Genomic DNA, 20,726 nt, shown 5'->3' with positions numbered 1-20,726 from the left:
CCATAACACAGAGGGTAGACGCTTGTGTACGTATAGAGAGGAGCTGGAGACAGGGCCGTCTCTGGGGATATCCGAGCGTCAACATGACTGTTTGGGGGTTCAGAAAATCGTTTAGAGAGCAAACATGGAGAAAACAGCTCAGAGAAACATTATGGCGATATACAAAAATTGGAGAATATTTAGAAGAATATTAAAGTGTGACTTAGCTTTAGACAGAACATCTGGTCGGCGGCGTATGGCGTTATCTAGTCGGCGTTGACGAAATTGTCTAGCCCTCGAGCTTTCCGAACTATTGTCATGGCAGCGGTCGCGGTTGCCATGGTGCCATTCTTTGTGATGATCATCATTGCGACGCGGCAGGTGGTCTAGAGGGACGCTCCGGGGCATCGGCTGACATGTAGCTTGTTGACAGCCAGCGAGAGCTGGTCGGCGATCTGGTCGGCGAGAGGATGGACAACTCCAACCTGGTCGGCAAATTTGCCCCTTAGGGCATCTTGGTAGGTGGTGCCGATGTTGGTGAGCCTGAAGGGTAGGGTCGTAACCCCTGGAGTTTGCCGAGCAGCCTCCGATAGATATGGACTGGAGGGTATTCGGCGCTGAACATGAGTGTCCAGAGCCGATTTGACGATGGAGAGGTAATTGGCGAGCTTCTGACCAACCTGATCAATGGATGTGATTAGATCATCATTGTTGACCTGCCTCCTCTAGTAGTGAGGAAGCAGGCGGTGAGTTGTCAATGAAGGCAACCTCGGAGGCAGTTCCGAGATCAGATCTGTAGTTGCAGGTGTTGGGGTGATCGGCGCAGAATCGATCTGCACCGGCTTGATGAGCTCTCGACTCCGTCAGCGTTGATGATCCACGAGATCGATCCGATCATGAAGATCTGGCTGGGCTGTGGGATGGACGAAGAGCCTATGGAATGTACCATCTTGTTTGATATAGAAATAGCACGCACACCCCTGCCTGGTGCGCCAACTGTCGATAGAATATCATCGGCAATCCTCTGAGGGGTATCCCACGAAGGTAGATTGATCGGCAGAGAGGCATGTAATGAAGAACAAGAAGGCAATAGAGACACACGAGTTAGACAGGTTTAGGCCATCAGTATGACGTAATACCCTACTCCTATGGTCTGTTGGATTGTATTGGCTATCGTATGATATTGCATGTGTTTGGAGGGGGTCCCTGCCCGCCTTATATAGTCTGGGGGCAGTGTTACAAGTCGGTTAGATATGAGAGATAACCGAAAAGTAATAACAGATTACAGGAATCATGGGATCATACGTATCCTAACAGATCTCGTAGTATCTTCAGGATATCTTCCCGATGTCTTGCGGGAGGCGCTGAGCAGGTCGTGCCCTGCAAGGCTTCGTCTTATGGGATGGGCCGCCCCTAGGGGTGCAGCCCATGTCGTCTGCCATGGGTATCTGGGGTCGTACCCCCCACATACGTGGTCAAGGGTATGATGGAGCTAGTAATATGAAGGGTCATGTTAATGGTTTGAAGAAACTAATTATGGATGAGTCCCCTTCTGCTTATTATGTTCATTGCTTCGCCCATCAACTTCAACTAACACTTGTAGTAGTTGCTAAGGAGAATACTGATTGTGATTGGTTCTTTGGGCAACTTTCATATTTGTTGAATGTTCTAGGGATGTCTTGTAAAAAGATCCGTATGTTTCGCATTGCTCAAGCTAAATACATGATTGAAGCATTGAAATTGGGTGAAATTAAAACCGGGCAAGGATTGAATCAAGAGATGGGCTTAGCAAGGCCAGGTGATACACAATGGAGATCTCACTACAGAACTGTAATGCATGTTATGTTCTTGTATCCTTCAATCAAGAAAGTTCTCTTTAGGATTGGGAATGAAAGTAAAGGGCCTGAGGCTAATGGAGCTCAAACTATGCTCATAGTATTTAAGTCCTTTGAGTTTGTTTTCCTGCTACACTTGATGAATGGAATATTTGGATACACAAATGACTGTGCAGTGCTTTGCAAAAGAGGGAGCAAAATATCATAAATGCAATGGATCTTCTAGAGTTCACAAAGGTAGAACTGGATGTTTTGAGACAAGATTCTGGATGGCAAGAATTCCTTACCAAGGTCACTTCTTTTTGTGAGAAGCACAATGTTAAAGTTGTTGACATGAATGGGAAGTATATTCCTATGCAAAGATCAAAGCAGTTCTACAAAGGTGCCATTAATTATCACCGGTTTCATGCTGATATGTTTTTGGGTGTCATTGATAGGCAAGTTCAAGAGCTTAATAATAGGTTTGATGAGGTAAACATAGAGCTACTTAGATGCATGGCATCATTCAGTCCAGCCAATTCATTTGCTGCTTTTAATATTGAGAACTTGGTTAAGCTTGCTGGGTTCTATCCACACGACTTTGAATTTGAAGAAATGAACCAGCTTCATTTTCAGTTGCACCACTATATCAATGATGTTAGAAATGATGAAAACTTCAAAAATTTGAGAAGTCTAGCAGAGTTGTCTATGATGCTAGTTAAACAAGGAAAGGTTGCTCGATATGAAATTATTTATAAACTTCTCAAATTGGTGCTTGTTCTCCCTGTTACAACTGCTGGTGTTGAGAGGGTCTTTTCTATAATGAATTTGATAAAGAACAAGAGAAGCAGCAAGATGGGGTAGAAATATTTGAATGGTTGCTTGGTCACATTGATTGAAAGGGAATTCTTCATGCAAGCTAAGGATAAGGACATCATCGCTGATTTTCAAAGCATTAAGGATTGGAAAGTTGTCCTGTAACTTGTAAGTTGTAAGCTTTGTTACCCTTTTGCTATTTTATCCTCTATTTATTTCACATGTTGCCACTTTATATGTTGATCATTAGTAGCTAGTCAATTTCAAGTTGTAATTAATTTTATTAATCAACGATGCTGCAACTTAATTCTGTGTTATAAATCTATAATTTAGGCTGCCATTTTTTTTCTTGCCATCTGCAATTTTGAATACCCATGGTCCAAATCCTGCGCCCGCCTGTGATCAAACGTGCCTAGCGGCCCAGGCACGGCACGCTGGATCAGGCTGGTCTGGCGCGGGCACGCAGGCCACTGTGCCATGCTATGCTTGGGCTGGGCAAAAAACCAGACTTCAGGCCAGACTATCGACTGCGGCGTGCATATAGCCATTTGTAATACGGTACTAGCGAGGAATGGCCTGGTAGCACTAGTAGTCTGGAAGACTGGAACCGTTCTCCTGCACCTGCATGTATGATAAGTTAATCAATGCTCTGCATTGTTCTCGACCTGCTGCCTGAGACTTATGTGAGTTAGTCTTTGGTCACGTTCACACAAATTTTGGCCCCAGAGGCTCATAGAGCGACCTTAGTTTCTTCCTGGTATGCTAACAAAGTACTACTAATATAACAAGCTTTTGAGAGAATGCCACCTGTTGACACTCAAAAGTGTCCAAAGTGCATAATGGACTCCTCCACCATGTTTCTATCGTTAAGATGGTCAGAAAGGATACTTGGATCATCGCATTTGGAGCCCAGACGAGGGAAACAACTTTTTCGATGCCTGATCCGGCCAGAGTCGGCTTAACCGACTCCCTAAGTCGGCTAAGTAGACTTGACCAACTTCCTCAAATGCAAGAACGGACTTCACCATTGCGTTTCTCTCATTGAGCTAATCGAAAAACATATATGGTTTGCCTGATTTGGAGTCCCGATGAATTAATTATGAATTTTGGAAAGAAAACAACTTTTTCGGGGCATGATCCAGCCAGAGTAGTCGGCTAAGCCGACTTGACCAACTTTCTCAAATGCAAGAACGGACTTCACCGTTGCATTCCTCTCGTCGAGCTGATCGAAAAACATATATGGTTCGTCTGATTTGAAGTCCCAATGAATTAATTATGAATTTTAAAAGATTTTCACCTGGAATTTTCAGTGCCAGTCGGTTTGGCTAAGTCACCTAGTCGGCTAAGCCAACTCTCGCTGTTTTTAGCCCGAAAACAATGCTCCAAGCCCATGGAAGTCAGCCTAGCCAACCTGGGTGCCTGGGTGCCACCGGGGTATCTCCAGTTGATTCGGTTCCCGTTGTTGTTGATCTGGTCCCTGCTGGTGTTGAGAAGCTTTCTAGAGGTCAAGCTATTTTCCAGAAGCCAGCAGACCACGTGAATCACCTCAAGCCACTGCATGTGAAGGGCTTCATTAATGGCAAAATGGTCAACAACATGTTGGTGGATAATGAAGCCATGGCGATTCTAATGCCATATTCACTTTATAATAAGCTTGGCAGATCTGATGAGGAGTTGATTAAGACCAAGAGGATGGTCAAAGGTGTTGGAGGAAAACCTATTCTGGCTAGGGGATTGGCTTTGATGAAGCTTACCATCGGGAGCAAAACATTGGCCACCATCTTCTTCATTTTAGAGGTGCAAGGGAGCTACAGTTTGATTCTTTGCCATGAATGGATTCATGGCAATCGATGTATGCCTTCTAGCTTGCACTAGTTCCTCATTCAGTGGGTGAATATTGAAGTTGAGATTGTTCGCGCAGACTCATCGGCCTATGCCATGGCCGATGCCCCTTTGCTTGGGGGGCATGATGATATGATTTGCATGTCAGGGAGAGACCTTGCTGGTTTTGAGTCACTAGAGGAGGCTTTGTTCCCGTTTCTCTAGAGCCGATTCGTGATCGGCTCCATATCATTATGTAATGTAAATTTGGTTTGGACCGGGGATTGCATCGGCCAACCCATGTGAGCCAATTGGCGTTGGGTTTAACATTAGACCGCGGCCGACGTATGCAGGACAAATTTAGAAGTCGATTATAAATAAGTTAATCGCCCTTTTCAAGAATTCTCTATCAACACCACCAGTTCTTCGTGCATCTAGGAGTGGAGCTCTATTCACATTATATGTTATTGCCGAAGAGGGTGTATCGGTGTTGTGTTGACTCAAGAAGACAAAAGAAAAGGATATGCTATCATCCATGTTGGTTGATGTCTTCTTGTTCCTAAGATAAGGTATGCCCATGCTTTAAATTATGCTTAGCGCTGTACTATGCATGTGTTGAATTGAAACATTAATTGATCTAGTACACGCGTGATGGCTTGCCGGGCCGATGTTATTAAGCACATGTTATATTGGCCAATCCTTAGTAGAAGGATTGGTGAATGGGCATACGGATTAATTGACTATGATTTGGCTCTTGAGCCATTGAGTATTTTGAAATGTCAAATCCTCATCAATTTGATTGTTGAGCATGGAATTGATTTAGGAGATGAAATCAATTACCTATTTTCTACCCCATGGAGGCTTTATTTCAATTAATCGGCTTACAAAAAGGGCCAAGGTGTTGGCATAGTCGTTATTTCTCACAATGGTACTGTTTGAGACATCAAGTCGATTAAAACTATATTTGCACCAGCATTTAAGCCGAATGTGAAGTTCTTTTATTCGGCTTGGAAATATTGCATTCTATGGAGGTGAAACATGTTAAGGCCTTTGGTGATTCCTTACTGGTGGTATAGCAAGTGGCTAGCAAGTTTCCATAATTTAAAGGGTCACCATTTGATATGTGTCTTGATATGTGCCTTGACATTATTAATACATTTGTTGAATTTTGAATTCGGCATATTCTAAGGCCTGAGGATTTGAAGGCCAACATGTTAGCTCAACAAGCATCTGGCTTTGGCGTCGGTGGACATAAATTTCACATCAAAGAAAAGCCGATGCAAGAAAATTCATTTGTTTTGTATGTAGGAACAACAGAATCGGCTCAGCCGACTAGGGTCAGTCGACTAGGGTCAGCCAGGCCGGTTTGTCCAGTGAGGCCCCAAATTGGCTCATTTCAAACTTCAGCGATGTTAGAGCCAATTTGGATGCTTGAAGAACTTCCATTATGGATTATTTAAGTAATCCGAGTGCTAAAGTTGATAAAAGTTTTTAGCAATTGACATGCAATAGTATTATGATCAATAACGATTTAATTGACTTTTTGCCCAATGCTTGCCTTTGAGATGCTTGAATTCAGGATGTTGATGCCCACTTGAAGCTTACCACCTTAATGCATCTTATTGTCAAGTGATGGTGTTTGGGAGTTCGACCATTTAGTCTATTTAAGCAACATGGTAATTCAGACTTGTAGAGAGACTAAATTCATTAATTATATTTTGCTTTGGAGTGAACACAGAGGCTAGATGTTGGCTGTACCAAGCCCAATTTCAGAATTAAGATCTGAAAAGATTATGGATGGTGACAACTGATTGCTTGGTGCATATGCAAGAATTTGACTGAAACAGCTAAGGACATCACTTTGGAAAGTTCATAGTAGCAAACAGAAGATATCATTGAAGGCAGAAAACAGAATTTGTCACCTTAAAAAAGAAATTGAGTTTGAGCCCGACAAAGATGTTTTTAGTACGCTAGCTTTACTAATAACAGGGGGCATATGTTGACATTCAAAAGTGTCCAAAGTGCATAATGGACTCCTCCACCATGTTTCTATCGTCAAGATGACCAGAAAGGATATTTGGATCATCGCATTTGGGGCCCGGGCGAAGGAAACAACTTTTTCGAGGCCTGATCCAGCCAGAGTCGACTTAGCCGACTCCCTAAGTCGGCAGCCGACTTGACCAACTTCCTCAGATGCACAAACGGACTTCATCATTGCGTCGCTCTCGTCGAGCTGATCAAAAAACATATATGGTTCGCCTGATTTGGAGTTCCGATAAATTAATTATGAATTTTGAAAGATTTTCACCTGAAATTTCCAGTGCCATTCGGCTTAGCCGAGTCACCTAGTCGGCTAAGCCGACTCTCACTGTTTTTAGCCCGAAAATAGTGCTCCAGTCCCGTGGAAGTCAGCCTAGCCGACCTGGGTGTCGGCTTAGCCGACTTTGTCAGGTTCAGAATAGATCTAAATACGTTTTGATGTGATTTGGAAGGGGTTTCGACTCCTTGAGGGATAAGGCCACCCCCACCTTATAAATATAAGGTCCACGGCCGATTTAGGTGCTCAACACACAAAATCGTATAAAAAACCAATCTACTACCTCTCTTTTACCCTATCTTTCTCTCTACTTCTCCTCGTTCTTCGTCGGCGCTGCATGGACGGTGGATCGATGACGGCGAAGCTCTAGAGCAGTCAGGCCGGCTAGAGCAGTCCATAGCCGCTGCATGCCCCGACGGGGTCTCTCTCAGGCATGTGGGGTTTCAGGTGTCAAGAGACCTCACCGGCGTGGCCTGCGTATTGCACTCCCGGTGAGGCTCCTCCAGTGACATGTCTTGCGTATCACGTTCATCGCTGGAGGCACAAGGTCTGGGTGTGGACCCCTAGGCGCTGGCCGATCTAAAAATCGGATAGGCCCTACATCGAGGGATCTAGCTTCTTATCGGGTATGTGACCTAATTGAGTGTCAACACCACCCAACCGTTTTCCTCGCAGAGGAAGTATGCAGTGTAGTGCAAGATGCCTTGAGTTGAACTCCTCCTCTCGTCACTTGTTTAAGCGTTTCGTCACTCTCAAGGGTCAATTTATCCGCTAGCGGGTAGCCCAATCACCTACCGGACACGTAGTACTGTACTATTTTACTTGGCCTGGTTGAAAAAAACAAAGTGTAGTCCCTGCAGAAATAGTTTACACTTGCTCAACAAAATATGTTCCAATACTTTGATTGATGTACAAAAAAGATAAGCAATTTTTTTTTTCTAAAACAACTCAAAAATATTGGACAGTGTTGTTACATTTGCATATATATGCTCATAACAATATAGAAATCGGTAGTAACTAGTAATGTTCTATTTGGGAGGGAGCATACTTTGTTTTATCTAGAGAGAGAATATGCTTCGTGCCAATAGTGCATCATTATTATAGAAAATCAGCATCACGTTCGTATGTTGTGAACTATCAACTGTGTGCATACGATCTTTTTTCTAAAAAAAATGGTACTATACGGTCCCTGTATGTTAACAGAAGCTTGGTCTCGGAAGCAAGCTACTCCATGTCTCCATAGCGTACAGCACCACCGAGCCCCATCACCATCAAGATCAACGACCGAGCCGAGCCATCATACCGAAGGGCCATCAACTGTGTGCATTCGGTCTCTTGTTCGCAATCGCAATGGCCGCGCCGGCGACTATGCCGAGCGGAGGCGACGCTCGCATCCAGATAACGCAGCCCGGCACGGGCATCGCTGCGGACTTGATACGCGAGAGCTCCGCGGCGCCGAGCCCCATCCCCATGGATTTTTTTTAATTTTAATATTTTTTAAAAACTAATTTTAAATCTAACATTGTCTGTTCTTTTTTTAAATTAATACTTTTAGCCGCGTCATGACATTTTTGACCGTGCCCATTGTCATGGCGTGGCCAAAAACCTATACCGCGCCATGCATGATGGCGCGGCAGGAGACTAACGTGGCGACGACCGGAAAGACTGACCGTTGACGTGGTAGGGCCTGCCACGCCACCCATCTTGGCGCGGCAGTGCCGCGCCACGGCGCATGGCGCGGCTGTACCTGGACCATTTAATCGGAACTTTTCAGCCGATAGTGGGAGTTACTCTAGGTATTGCTTGACGTAAAACCAATAGTGGATTTGTTTATGTCTTTTGTTGAATCTTTTTCACGGTCGAATATTTTTTAAAGGAACTTAATTTTTTGGCTTTTTGACCCTATATTGTAGGATCGGCAGCGATGTGACCATGGACCTCAGCGTCGAGATACCCCGAGACTGCCGCTTCCTGAACTAGTTGCTACTTAATCTCGCCGGCAGTGCTGCCGCGAAGCATTGAAATAAATATGAAGCAAATAAATGAAGTCCGTGCGCAAGTTGACAAGCTGCCACATAATATTTTCATTGGTTTGACATAAGTTCGACATAACATAACCAACTAAGCCTATAAGTTTCGGACGCCAATATTGATTCGACCTAACAAACTAAGACCCAGGAGTGTAAGAATCCCTTGGACGCCTCTGTCTGTTCGGATTTGTTGGCAACACATTGAGAGTGTAGCCAACGTCGGTGTGGTTGTGTCGCCGGTGCGTACGGCTCGTACCTTGCAAGTATATGATATGCACGATTACTTATAATTCTTTATGATCGTTAGTTCTTGAAGCCTACGTATTTAAAGAAACTACCTTTGTTAGTACCTGTGAGGCTCCTTGGGTACCAAGCGGGGCACCACCTAGCTGAGACATCGTCCCACTGGTCGTGCTGTCTGCGGAAGCCCGGGGGGTCGTCGTCTTCATCGTCGTCCTCGGACTTGTGAAGCCGGAACGCTGCTTCGTTGGACATCCTCGACAATTGTGTCACCTGGGTACAGAAACATGGTTGGACAGTTTTATTATACGTACTTAATACCAAATGAATAACAAATTGTACCATTCAAGGAACTTACCACGTATCTTTGAAGCGGGGCTCTCTGTTGCTGTGTCCTCTCTAGTGGCAACGTCGTACATATTTTCGATCACATTTTTCTCCGAGTCCTCGTCAATCGCCTCCACAGTGTATGGAGGCTTAATATGTGTCCTCGTAGACCTGTGAAGCCACCGTAGGTACTTGTCGAAGGTGTGCTGATCGTGTGGAGGACCCGCATGGACCGACTGTCGTTCCCTGTTCTCCCACAGGTGGATGTGCGTGTTGTGTGTCACGCGCCAATCCTTGGACTTGTTCCTCTTCCTGCGGTCATACCTGCAACAAAATGATGTTAGTTGCACCACACACACCTCTGAATTGTAGCTTTGTTATTAATCGATAACGCACCCGTGCAATCCTTGGTTGGTGAAGTAAAGCGGTAGTGGGCAGCCTGTCATTCTTCCAAACTGTCTGCAGACCCTGATGTGCAAGTGAATCTCGACCACGTGGAAGAAAATAAGAGGGACGTTGCAGCGATACTCGTCTGACTCGTCCCTAGTGACATGACTGAGATAGTACTGGAGCTCCGGAGCATCCTAAGGACACCAATGCACCTGAACATCTCGTAATTGAGTTAGGTTGTGATATAGTGTACATCGAACAAGACACATGTATGATAGTAAAGACAGCGTAACCTGGTGCTGTGTTAGGACGTCGAGACCGTCCGTGTACTCCCTGTACTTGCGCCTCGCATTCCCTCTAACTAACTCTGCTTTGGTCCAGTTATACAGAGCTGTAGGGAGTGTATCCTACCCGTTCCATTGCTGCATTGAACACGATAATGAATTAGCCATTAATAAACTCATCATATCTAACCATATCAAAGAATATAATGAACCGAAGTACTTACCGGAAAACCAGTATTAAGGGGCCTCCCAACGGGCCATCGTTCCCAACACCAAACATGGAGTAGGTACGAGCAACCCCCAAGGTTCGCATACCCTGAGGTGCGACGACAGGCAACACATAGCTGTCGATACGTCCATGCCAGGACCACGCTGCCCCAGCTGTACGCCGCTATGTTCTCCCACGGCTGGCGTAGTATGTCAAGAAAGATCCAGCTGATGGTGTTGCCCGAGGCGTCTGGGAAGAGGAAAGCACCAAGAAAGTGCCAGAGCCACACTCGAGTGAACCTGTCAATCTGAGTCTCCTCAACCTATGGGTGCAAGTAATCAAAGCGTTCTGTGATCCAGGACGACAAAACACCGGAACTTTTTCTGAAATTGACCAAAGAAAATGAGACCCGATGGCTGTAGGAAAGCAATGCAAGTATTAAATAGGTTGAATTTCTCACTTAGTTTTCTTGGAAGCCTCGTCGTTCGGTGGAAGAAAGCCAGTAAACTGAGCCACCAGCTCCCTCCAATGATCGTTGCCAACTATCCCTGTTACTAGAAGTCCTCCCAACCGAAGGCTAAAAATAGCCTTCACGTCCTGCATGGTCAAGGTCATCTCGCCACAAGGTAGGTGGAACGTGTTGGTCTCAGGCCTCCACCTGTTATAAGAATAGAACGACTGCTAGTTGCCTCAAATTTGTTACAAGAATGTTTACTCACAAATAAGGCACTCGCACATGTCTACAGCTGCAGTAAGTAGTGCTGGGTTAAGGGGCGGAAGACCGTAGTTGACAACACGGACAAGCTCGAGGAAGTCGGCACGCCGTATGTACGGCGCGTAACGCTCGTCCCACTGGTGCGCTCTGGTGTACGTGCGGGGTCTCAAAGGAGGCAATGCCACCTCTGCGTCGTTGTCACTCAAGATGTGTGCTCGGTGCTGATCGTCGTACTCCACCGCAAGAATGGGATACAATAGGTGCTGCGTGGGAGGGGCCATCCTGTTACAAAATTGATAAACAAAGGGTTAGAGTATTCAAATTAACAAAATTAAAATTAACATTATGTAGCATTGCAAAATTTGAACTACTTATTATGCAATACGAACATAATATGAAAGCACATGTATATATTCAAAGTAACATTAACAGACATATTAAACAACTTTACTAGGAATATAAGCATTTGACGAAACTTTATCAAGTCATCAAAATCGACGTATCACGCGCTAGTAAGTACCGACATTTAAAAACTAGTATCTATACTCAAAATCCCTAACTAAATAACTAACTATAAACTAAATAATAAATACCTAATCAATCCCTAAACCCAAAATCCTAACTATACTATGACACACAACCTCAAACATAAAAACTATCTACCTAAATTACAAACAAATTCACTAACATAACTATCCTAAATCACTAACTATCCTCTTAAAGTAACCTTAATGTTTCTAGGGATTTATCATAATATTTAGGACCTATTTGGATTGTCTAGTCTAAAGTTTAGTGGCTAAAGTTAAAGACTAAAAAGTTTAGACCACTTTAACTCACTTTTGTGGTCTAAAATTTTGTGAGGTGGTCTAAACTTTAGATAACATTTTATCTCCTGTTTGGAGTCTCAAAAGCTAAAGTGGTCTAAAATTCAGTGGCTAAACTTTGGACTATGGGATCCAAACTAGGCCTTGGATTGGGTATCGAAAATGATAAGTCCATTTGTCTCCAAGAGCAATCCAATATTTCGACTACTGGTTTGCTTAAGGGGTCACGCATGCAGGATACCCACACCTACTTACTGGCCAAACTATACACTGTTGACATTAAAGTACCTTTGATTAACAGGATATATAGGTACAGTGAGATAGGAATTTCTTGTATAATGGCTACTTTTTTCTTGAGGTGTTGACTTAACAATGTTATTCAATTGTTATGTTTATTAGTATTAAGTAGGAGTACATACGTAAACGAGAATAGAAATTGCTACCCAGACTTATTGAGAGGCCGAACAACACTGTTTTTTTTAATACTCCATCCATACCAAATTATAAGATATTTTGGTTTTTCTAAATACGTTGTATTTGCTATGCATATAGATGTATACTATGTCTAGATATAAATCAATGTATTTAGAAAAGTCAAAACGTCTTATAATTTGAAATAGATTTAGTATCTACGGGCAGAATATGCTTCATATACCAATCGCGCGTCGTTGTCTTTCAAAAGAAAACATTGTTGAACCAAACGAAGATATATAATGGAAGAAATGCATTGTACCCATGCAATCCAGTCAACTTCTTCGACGCTTGGTCTTTGAAGCAAGCTACAGCTTGATTGGACAAAGTCAGCATTTGAACATAAAAATTATATATAATTTTATATATGACGAACATGGTGTATGAGTGGTGCTAACTAATCGCGCAACCCCCATCAAGGACTAATCTTGACAATAATCCATCAATCGCCACCCCTCCTCGCTAGCCAGTTGGGTGCCGGTCTCTCTCGCGCGAGGACGATGGTCTCCGCGGAGACGTAGAGCGGGCTGAGCGGCGGCGGCGAAGTCCACGTACCGATCCCGCCCATGGCGGCCACCACCTCAGACGTGATACGCGAGAGCTCGGCGGCGCCGAGCCCCTTCCACAGCCGTGGTAACACCCCGCCGCGGCAGCTCAAGGCGGCCCCGCCCCCGGCGGCAGCAGTAGCTGATGACACGCCGGCGACGGCCATGGACAAGACGCTGGCGAGCGTGGCCAACCTCGCGAAGCTGCTGCCGACGGGCACCGCGCTGGCGTTCAGTCGCTGTCCCCTTCATTCACCAACCGGGGCGCGTGCCTCCCCTCCAACCGGTACCTTACCGCCGCGCTGCTCTACCTCTGCCTCCTCTCCTGCGTCTTCTTCTCCTTCACCGACAGCTTCGTCGGCAGCGACGGCAAGCTCTAATACGGCGTCGCCACGTACGGTCAAGGGCTTCGTCGCGTTCAACTACACCGGCGACACCGGCGACGACGACGAGGGCGACGCCGAGCGACGGAGGCAGGTCTTAAAGGACCTCCGCAGGCTCAGGATACGGTGGGTGGACTACGTGCACGCGGTGTTCTCTGCCGTGGTGTTCCTGACGGTGGCGTTCAGCACCGTCGCCGTGCAGAGCTGCTTCTTCCCCGACGCGAGCGAGAACGTGAACCAAATGCTCACCAATCTGCCTCTCGGCGCCGGGTTCTTCTCCGCCATGGTGTTCCTAGTTTTCCCGACGACACAGAAGGGAATCGATTACACCGGGCCACTCACTAATGTTTAGAAACACGCTTGTATTGCACTGCAGTGAATTTGTGTGTCCCTCAGAGCCTCGCCCAAATTTTTAATTTTTATTTATTTTTTCATAAATATGTCCCTGAAGGAAGGATTTCAGAATCTGGACCCTTAGCTCGGAACCATCGTTGCTGGCGTCGAGCTTACACGTCTCGGCGTCAGCGTCACTGGCGCCGAGCTCTTGGGCTCGAAGCCAACGTGGCGGTGACATGGTAGGAAGCTCGGCGCCGTACATCTTGGCGCCGAGCTCGGCGCCAGGCTGACTGGCGCCTAGCTTCCTTACGTATGGGCCCATTCCTTTCTCTCTTCCTCTCCCTCTCTCTCTCTCGCACCTCTCCCAGTCGCTCGAGCAGCGCAGCGCCGCCGCCGCCGGCGCCCTCTCCCGCCCACGGCCGTCCACGCCCGCGCGCCCTCTGCCTCGGCCGCGCCTGCGCCTCGCCGCGCTCCGTGCCCGCGCCCGCGTCTGGTCGCCCGCGCCGCGCCGAAACAGCGGCCGCGCCGCGCCCTTGCCGGCTGTCCGCGCCGGCTGCCCGTGCCGCCACCAAGGCCGCGCCGCGCCCCCCCGGACCGCCGCGCCCGCGACCGGCCGCCTTCGTTGCGCCGCCACCGCGGCCGCGCCGAGCCCCGCGCTCGCCCGACGTGACGTCCGCTCCCGCGGCTGCCTTGGCCCGCCCCGCCGCGCCGGTGCTGTGACCGTGACCGTGACTGTGCCGCTCGCCACCGCCGGCCTCGGGCGCGCCCGCTGAGCCGGCCTTGCCGCGCGGAGAGCCGGGCTTCCCGCGCCCGCCACGCGCCAGCGCCGTCCTCGGCCGCACCCCCACCGGCACTGGCACCTGCAGTGCCTGTCCTTGCCACCGCCGGCCCGGCTCGTCGGCCTGACCCATGCCCGGTGTCCGCTGCGACTCCGTCGACGTCTGCGACTCTGTCGTCGGACAGGTAAAAATTATGAATTTGCAATGTGCGCACTTAGTTAGCTTTGATTGTAGTGCAGTAGTTATTGCATTTGTTATTTACTAGTTAATACGATGACTCAGGTAGTTGATTTAGTTAGTGAACTAGTGAGATATATATGTAGATAGATAGAAACATAGATACATAGGTACATAGATATAGTTAGATAGCTACTTAGATAGGTAGTTACATATTTAGTTACCTAAATATGATTTAGCTATTTAGTTAGTACACTGTATCTATGTACGTAGTTATTATCTTATTTACTTAGTTTGTAGTTAGAAAGTACTTGTTAGGTACTATCTATCGTCTAATTTAGACTAAAGGACATGTGTTTCGTTATGTGTTTGAACTAGATGGACAACCTAGTGACCATATATCATGTAGACACCGTTGAATATGATCGCTATGAATATGTTGAGTTTGTTGATATGCAAAGCGTGCCTGTGCTATTCAATGATAGGCCTTCATTTAATGAGATGGTTGCAAGGGCTGCTCGTTGTAGTTGCAGGACAGACACGATGCAAGACATGTACGTTCCTTCCACAGGCAGATGAGGCTTAGGTTCCTCTAGCCAAGCAGCTACAGGGGATGGGGACGGGGACAAGGACGAGGACGCCGACGAGGACGACGTGGACCAGAGACACGAGGAGCTTGGCCCCTCTTAGCTCCATGACGCTTTCTCAACCCAGCCTACACAACCTCTAAGCACTAGACGACGCCGTCCACCGGACCCTTACACTCTAGGTACGAGCGCTCTCAGTCACAAGGGTAAGGGTAAGAGTAAGAGGCTATGAGGATTGTGGTAGATGTTAGTATGCACTATTATGAATTTTGTATTTACTTTTCTGTAACTATTTGGGACTGTATGGATATTGTGGACTATTTGGACTGTGCAGGACATGTTATGTTGATTGTGATGTGCTTTGTGGTTGCATTGTGCTCTTTGGATGATTAAATGTTTGGATTATATAATGATGTATCTGTTTGTAACTGTGGATGCTCCCGAAACAAGGGAAACTTTTACGATTTTTTCCATGAATTATTAATCATTCTACACTGCTAAAAAGGCACAAATATAGTAAACAGATTAAACATAAATTAATTAGAATGTGTATAGTCCAATCGTATCGTACAGACGCTTTGCAAATAAATCTAGGCTTTTCAAGTAACAGTGAACAAATAAAGGCTTTTCAGACAATGAAAATAGACTTTTCAGTTACACGGACAACATCGATTTATCACTTCACTGATATAGTACTGGCATGCAAGGAAGCATAACTCCACTCCATGTCCACCATCCATCTTATGACTATTTGATCCAAGGGCTGAGGTGAAGAAGCACATGGATCGCTGACATGGCACATTGAGAGGCCTCCATTCCTCCTCTCAACCTATAAATAACCTCTCATTCCCTCTCATTCACACACACAATGAGATTCACTGAAAGAAAAAAAGCACCTCTCATGGTCCTATACAATGAGATTCCAACAAAATATTAGTAGCATACTTACACAAATAAAGAAAAAAGATAGTAAAAACAATTTCTTACATTAAGACGTCTGCATGTGTAGAAGCACCGCGCCGTTGTGTCCTGGATGTTTCGATTGAAAAACGTGGGCCGGGAAACCACAGTCACAGTTAGGGACAGGGAGGTTAGAAGGGGCGGGGGAATCTTTACTAGACGCATCGGGGTATAATTCTCGAGGATGGCCCTGTTTTCGCCAAAACTCCTCCCGATACATTTCTTGCATTTAACAAAACAGCATGTAATTTAACAAACAAAAATCAAAACATCATAAATAAATGCCAATGAGAACCATAACTACAATACAACTAATTTCATTCTAAGAACCGAAAGCAATTAACATTAAACCCTAAACCTAGGGTTTCCAATGTTATGCACAACAATGAACCCATAAAACATAACAACATGCGTTGCGGTTATCTATGTTTAATACAAATATTAAAAATTGCATGAAACCCTAACTCATGATGATTCTTAGGTTGAAAAATCCGACTAATATATACTGAATTGATGCAAAAAAAAACTAGGAGGGGAGCGAGGATATCGTGCTCTCGAAGATCTACGGATCAAATCAAAGTTTTCAAGGTCCAATATATCGATTCGTGAGGTACGGCGAAGTGGGGAGAGAAAAAACCCGAAAGGGAGGAGAAAGAAGAGGAAGAAGGCTTGAGCAGGAAGGTTGGGGCCAGGCTTAAAACACAAGCTCGGTGCCATAGCTCCTGGCACCGAGCTCGGCGCTAGGAGCTACGGTGCTGAGCTTGGCGCCAGGGTGATTGGCGTCGAGCTTCCTACCATGTCACTGCCACGTTGGCTTCGAGCCCAAGAGCTCGACGCTAGTGACGCTGGCGCCGAGACATGTAAGCTCAGCGCTAGCAACGATGGCTAAGAGCTAAGGGTCCAGATTCTGAAATCTTTCCTCCAGGGGCATATTTATGAAATTTTTCAAAAAAGGGCGAAAAAATAAAAAAATTAGGAGCCTCGCAGGCAGTGGCGTTGATGCGTTGTATCGCTGAACATTAGCTTTCTTTCTTCCCGTTTGACATCGACTCCGTTGTGTGAAATTTAGAGCTTGTATTAGAAATATGCCTCAGTTTTCTCCGTTTGTTTAGCTCCAACGTCCATTGCAATGGCATTCAGTTTTGTACTTTTAAATGCATCTTCTACGCTATGTTTATATAGTGTCATTGCTATTGCTGGGTCTTCTGATTTTCCCTTGTAACCTGCATGTTCAATTTCATTTGAATATACACTAAAACTAGTTTTTTTTCTTGTCATGTTCACTTGAACTTATCAGCCCGGCTTATCAGCCATGCTACAATAGTTTTTCTCTCACAACAAAATAGCATCAAGCCGACTTATTATTGGCGGTCCTTATCGATCAAATTCGACCGCCAAGTAATATACAAAAAGAGAAGAATTAGCATGACTTACACACATATGTTATTCATATTGACATATTTCCACATGTATTGGAAGATCAATGTTTTGAAGGACATACAAGAATACGGTGGAATTATAGTCAAAGTGCGCCATCAGAGAAAGCGTAATACAGATCCACTCAAAGTAAATAGAAGAAAGGTCCATGTACCCTGCAAATATGGGCCAAGTATCGGCATAGCAGTGGCCTAGCCCACCTTAGGGATCGACCACGCGAATTTGGTGGCGATGGGGGCCAGCCCTGGTGTGGCCGCACCGGGGGTGCGCCTGCACCCCTACCACCGTCTCTTGGGTCCACTCAATTCAGGCGGTTGCATGGTGCCATGCAGGGGTGGTTTTGGATGGTTTGCTTTTTTACCTCAGTCGAGACCGACCTTAAACATCTATAAATAGTGGAGTAGAGCCACACACCAAAAACACACACCACACTTGAGCTCTCTCTCACTCCATAATTATACTCTTTTACTATTTTTAGTAGTGTTTGGAGCAAGGCAAGCTTCATTGGAGAGCTTGAACCTCTTGGGGCAAACTTGGTATGAATGATATGAAGAGTTCCCTTATGTTCTTATTCTCATTTTATCAATATAGCTATGTTATGAAATTAGAGCCAAGTTCTTATGTTATTCATTCAGCATATGAAACTTTATAGTGTAGAGCTTTGTCCATCCCTCGGAATCTCCCATGTTCGGATACAACTTAGAGCCATCGGTCGGTATCGCTTGGCGGACCAGGTGTATGCCGGTGCCCGAAGTAAGTTTATAGTGACCAAAGCTATCTTAACTTAGGATCGCTACCCTTAGATATTCATGTAGTTGTATGATCTGCTCATCTTAGCATAGCTATATAGGATAAGCATGCTCCTGTTTAGGTATATTTTTTATTTTTTATTCTTTCTTTTACCTTTATCCTTGAGATTGACTTAAGTGTGTGTGTCACACTATCCAATGTTTATCCTGGCTTACCCCTGTTATGAACTTTGGTCTATTATACGGTCATGTTATTTTGACCATGTCCCTATTAGAGACTTTTATACCTTGCCTTCCTTTGGGAAAATATAAATGAACGATACCCGAATACTTCCGGGTGAAATGCTACAACGATATATCCGTACGCTTGCGGAGTATTTCTGCATGTGTTTAGAAATATCATCACGGCATTTCTGGTGCCATTGCTAGGAAACACAAATCCTAGTAGTGACGCCAAGAAACAACAACAAGCATTTCTAGCACCGTTGCCAGGGAAGGCACTGGTTAAAAGAATCTATTAGGACATGTTCATGATAATATGCATATGTAATAGCCATTGCTCATAACAGGATAACTTTGCTTATTTTCTCCTATTATGGATAAAAATAGGATAGTATAAGATGGTTTCGACTTGCCGATAACCTTCGCCAAGAAGCTAGAGTCATTCCAAAAGTAGGCCCGATCCCGTGTCTATCCTCCTTCAGCTACTCCACCGGCAACCAAACCTGTCACCCCAGCACCATCTATACCAAACACCATGGCTGAATTGAAGACCGGCCTAATCATGATGGTGCAGGCAAATCCATTCTGTGGATTGCCTAGCGAGGACGCCAACACACATCTCCAACACTTCCTGGAGCTGTGCGACACTGTCGTCACGGAGGGTGTCGCATCGGAGGTAATTAGAATCCACTTGTTCCCATTCTCCCTCCAGGGGAGAGCGAAATAGTGGTTCTACAAGGACCGGGAAGCTATCAACACATGGAACAAGTGTTCCACGGCATTCCTCGTGAAGTTCTTCCCGAAGGGCAAAACCAATGCCCTTCGTGGAAGAATTTCCAACTTCCAACAGACAGCATCAGAATCCATCCCAGAAGTGTGGGAGAGGCTACAAGAATACATCCTTGCCTGCCCACACCATGGGATGGAAGACTGGTTGATCCTTTAGAACTTCTACAACGGGCTAACTTCCACATCCAGAGCCCACATAGATGCTGCTGCCGAAGGAGCCTTCCTCTCACTCACAGTTAGCGAAGCTGTGGCTCTCATTGAGAAGATGGTCTTAAACCAGGGTTGGAGTGAAGATAGACTCCAAACCCAAAAGACAACATACATACCATGGGGGAAACAGATATGATGGCCGCAAAGTTAGATCTCTTAATAAAATGCTTGGACAAGCATGGTGCCATAAAAGGAGCAACTTATGGTACCGTCCAATCGCTCTACTTGCATATACCATGCGAGATGTGAGGAGACTTTAGACATTCGGGGAACGACTTCCTTAAAACCTAGGTAGATGCGTGGTATAACAACTACAACGGGTTCTATCCACAAGGAGATCTAGGGTGGAATTAGTCGCACCCACAAAATCAGGAAAGGAACTATGCTCTTTCAAATTTCACAAATCAACCTTCCTTGAAAGAACTTATGTTAGGGCAAGCCAAAATAAATGAAAATCTAATTATAAATCTTGCCTCTAAACAATAAAACTTTTGAAAATATCCTTTCTTGTTAAACTTATTGACTCAATGCTTTACTCTGGTTATATCCATCTAGCTGATGGAGTTTCTTCATATTATTTATATTTGGGTGTATTGCACTTGTTCTGTCTGGATTAATCAATCATAATAAAATTGCTATGACCCATGAGTATCGGTTATTTTTGAATTCATACTATCATCATTGATAATAGCCGATAATCTTCAATTCAGTGATCCTTGCTTTACTGATATGTTGGATATCGACTATTTAGTCGATAGCCCCATCGAATCGGCTGTTTAGCCACATATTTGAAACTGTCTGGAGCAACACCGACTATGTTCCACCTTAAACTACTGATAAGACTTTCTCTCCTTGTCAATTATCAGGTCAAATTGATTGGCATGCCGTTGGATTTTCAGAATCGACTGGTCCTGTGTTGAAGCCAAGCAGATCTCTAATCTCATTCCGTTCAGATCGTCCTGGCTTGCTGTGTGTTGACTGCATCGCCACATTTTTGCACCAACACACTTTTTGGCACTGCCCGGTGGGACCATAATCGTCATGGCAGCTCATAACAATAGGGACATTCTTATGGTGCCTTATGAAGACTTACCTGATGAGGATAAACATGTCATTAGTAAAGCTATAGAGGAGTTTCAGAACAAGTGTTTGTTGTCCTACATCAAGACACGTGACAATAAAGTTGTTCAGATAAATCCACTACCAAGAGTTTTGATAAAGGACAGTCAGATACAAATGAAGCTGATGATAGGCGTTTCTTTGTAGATGGTGTTAGCAAATCAGTTCATGATGCCATGTTGAATCATAATACAACT

At 45.1% G+C, this 20,726-nt stretch overlaps 1 protein-coding gene, 1 non-coding gene and 2 pseudogenes across 2 annotated transcripts; 2 read left to right on the top strand and 2 right to left on the bottom strand.

Annotated features, from left to right (window-relative positions):
• Positions 1 to 1,407: 1,407 nt before the first annotated feature.
• Positions 1,408 to 2,616, top strand: LOC136454825 (uncharacterized; annotated as a pseudogene).
• A 10,120-nt stretch (positions 2,617 to 12,736) lies between these two features.
• Positions 12,737 to 13,516, top strand: LOC136452446 (protein DMP3-like; annotated as a pseudogene).
• A 79-nt stretch (positions 13,517 to 13,595) lies between these two features.
• On the bottom strand, positions 13,596 to 14,411 carry LOC136454823 (uncharacterized). Its single transcript, XM_066455092.1, has 2 exons — positions 13,811 to 14,411; positions 13,596 to 13,609 (listed from the first exon to the last, which is right to left on the bottom strand). The coding sequence occupies exons 1-2, from the start codon at positions 14,409 to 14,411 to the stop codon at positions 13,596 to 13,598; spliced, it is 615 nt and encodes a 204-aa protein (XP_066311189.1).
• Positions 14,412 to 19,228: 4,817 nt separating this feature from the next.
• On the bottom strand, positions 19,229 to 19,335 carry LOC136455672 (small nucleolar RNA R71). Its single transcript, XR_010759154.1, has one exon. It is a non-coding gene; the product is annotated as a small nucleolar RNA R71 (small nucleolar RNA).
• Between the last annotated feature and the right edge of the window lie 1,391 nt (positions 19,336 to 20,726).

The sequence above is a fragment of the Miscanthus floridulus genome, chromosome 5, assembly GCF_019320115.1.
Source record: "Miscanthus floridulus cultivar M001 chromosome 5, ASM1932011v1, whole genome shotgun sequence".
Classification (NCBI taxonomy): domain Eukaryota; kingdom Viridiplantae; phylum Streptophyta; class Magnoliopsida; order Poales; family Poaceae; genus Miscanthus; species Miscanthus floridulus.
The sequence above is the reverse complement of the archived record's forward strand: the minus strand, read 5'-3'. Positions and strand labels throughout refer to the sequence as shown.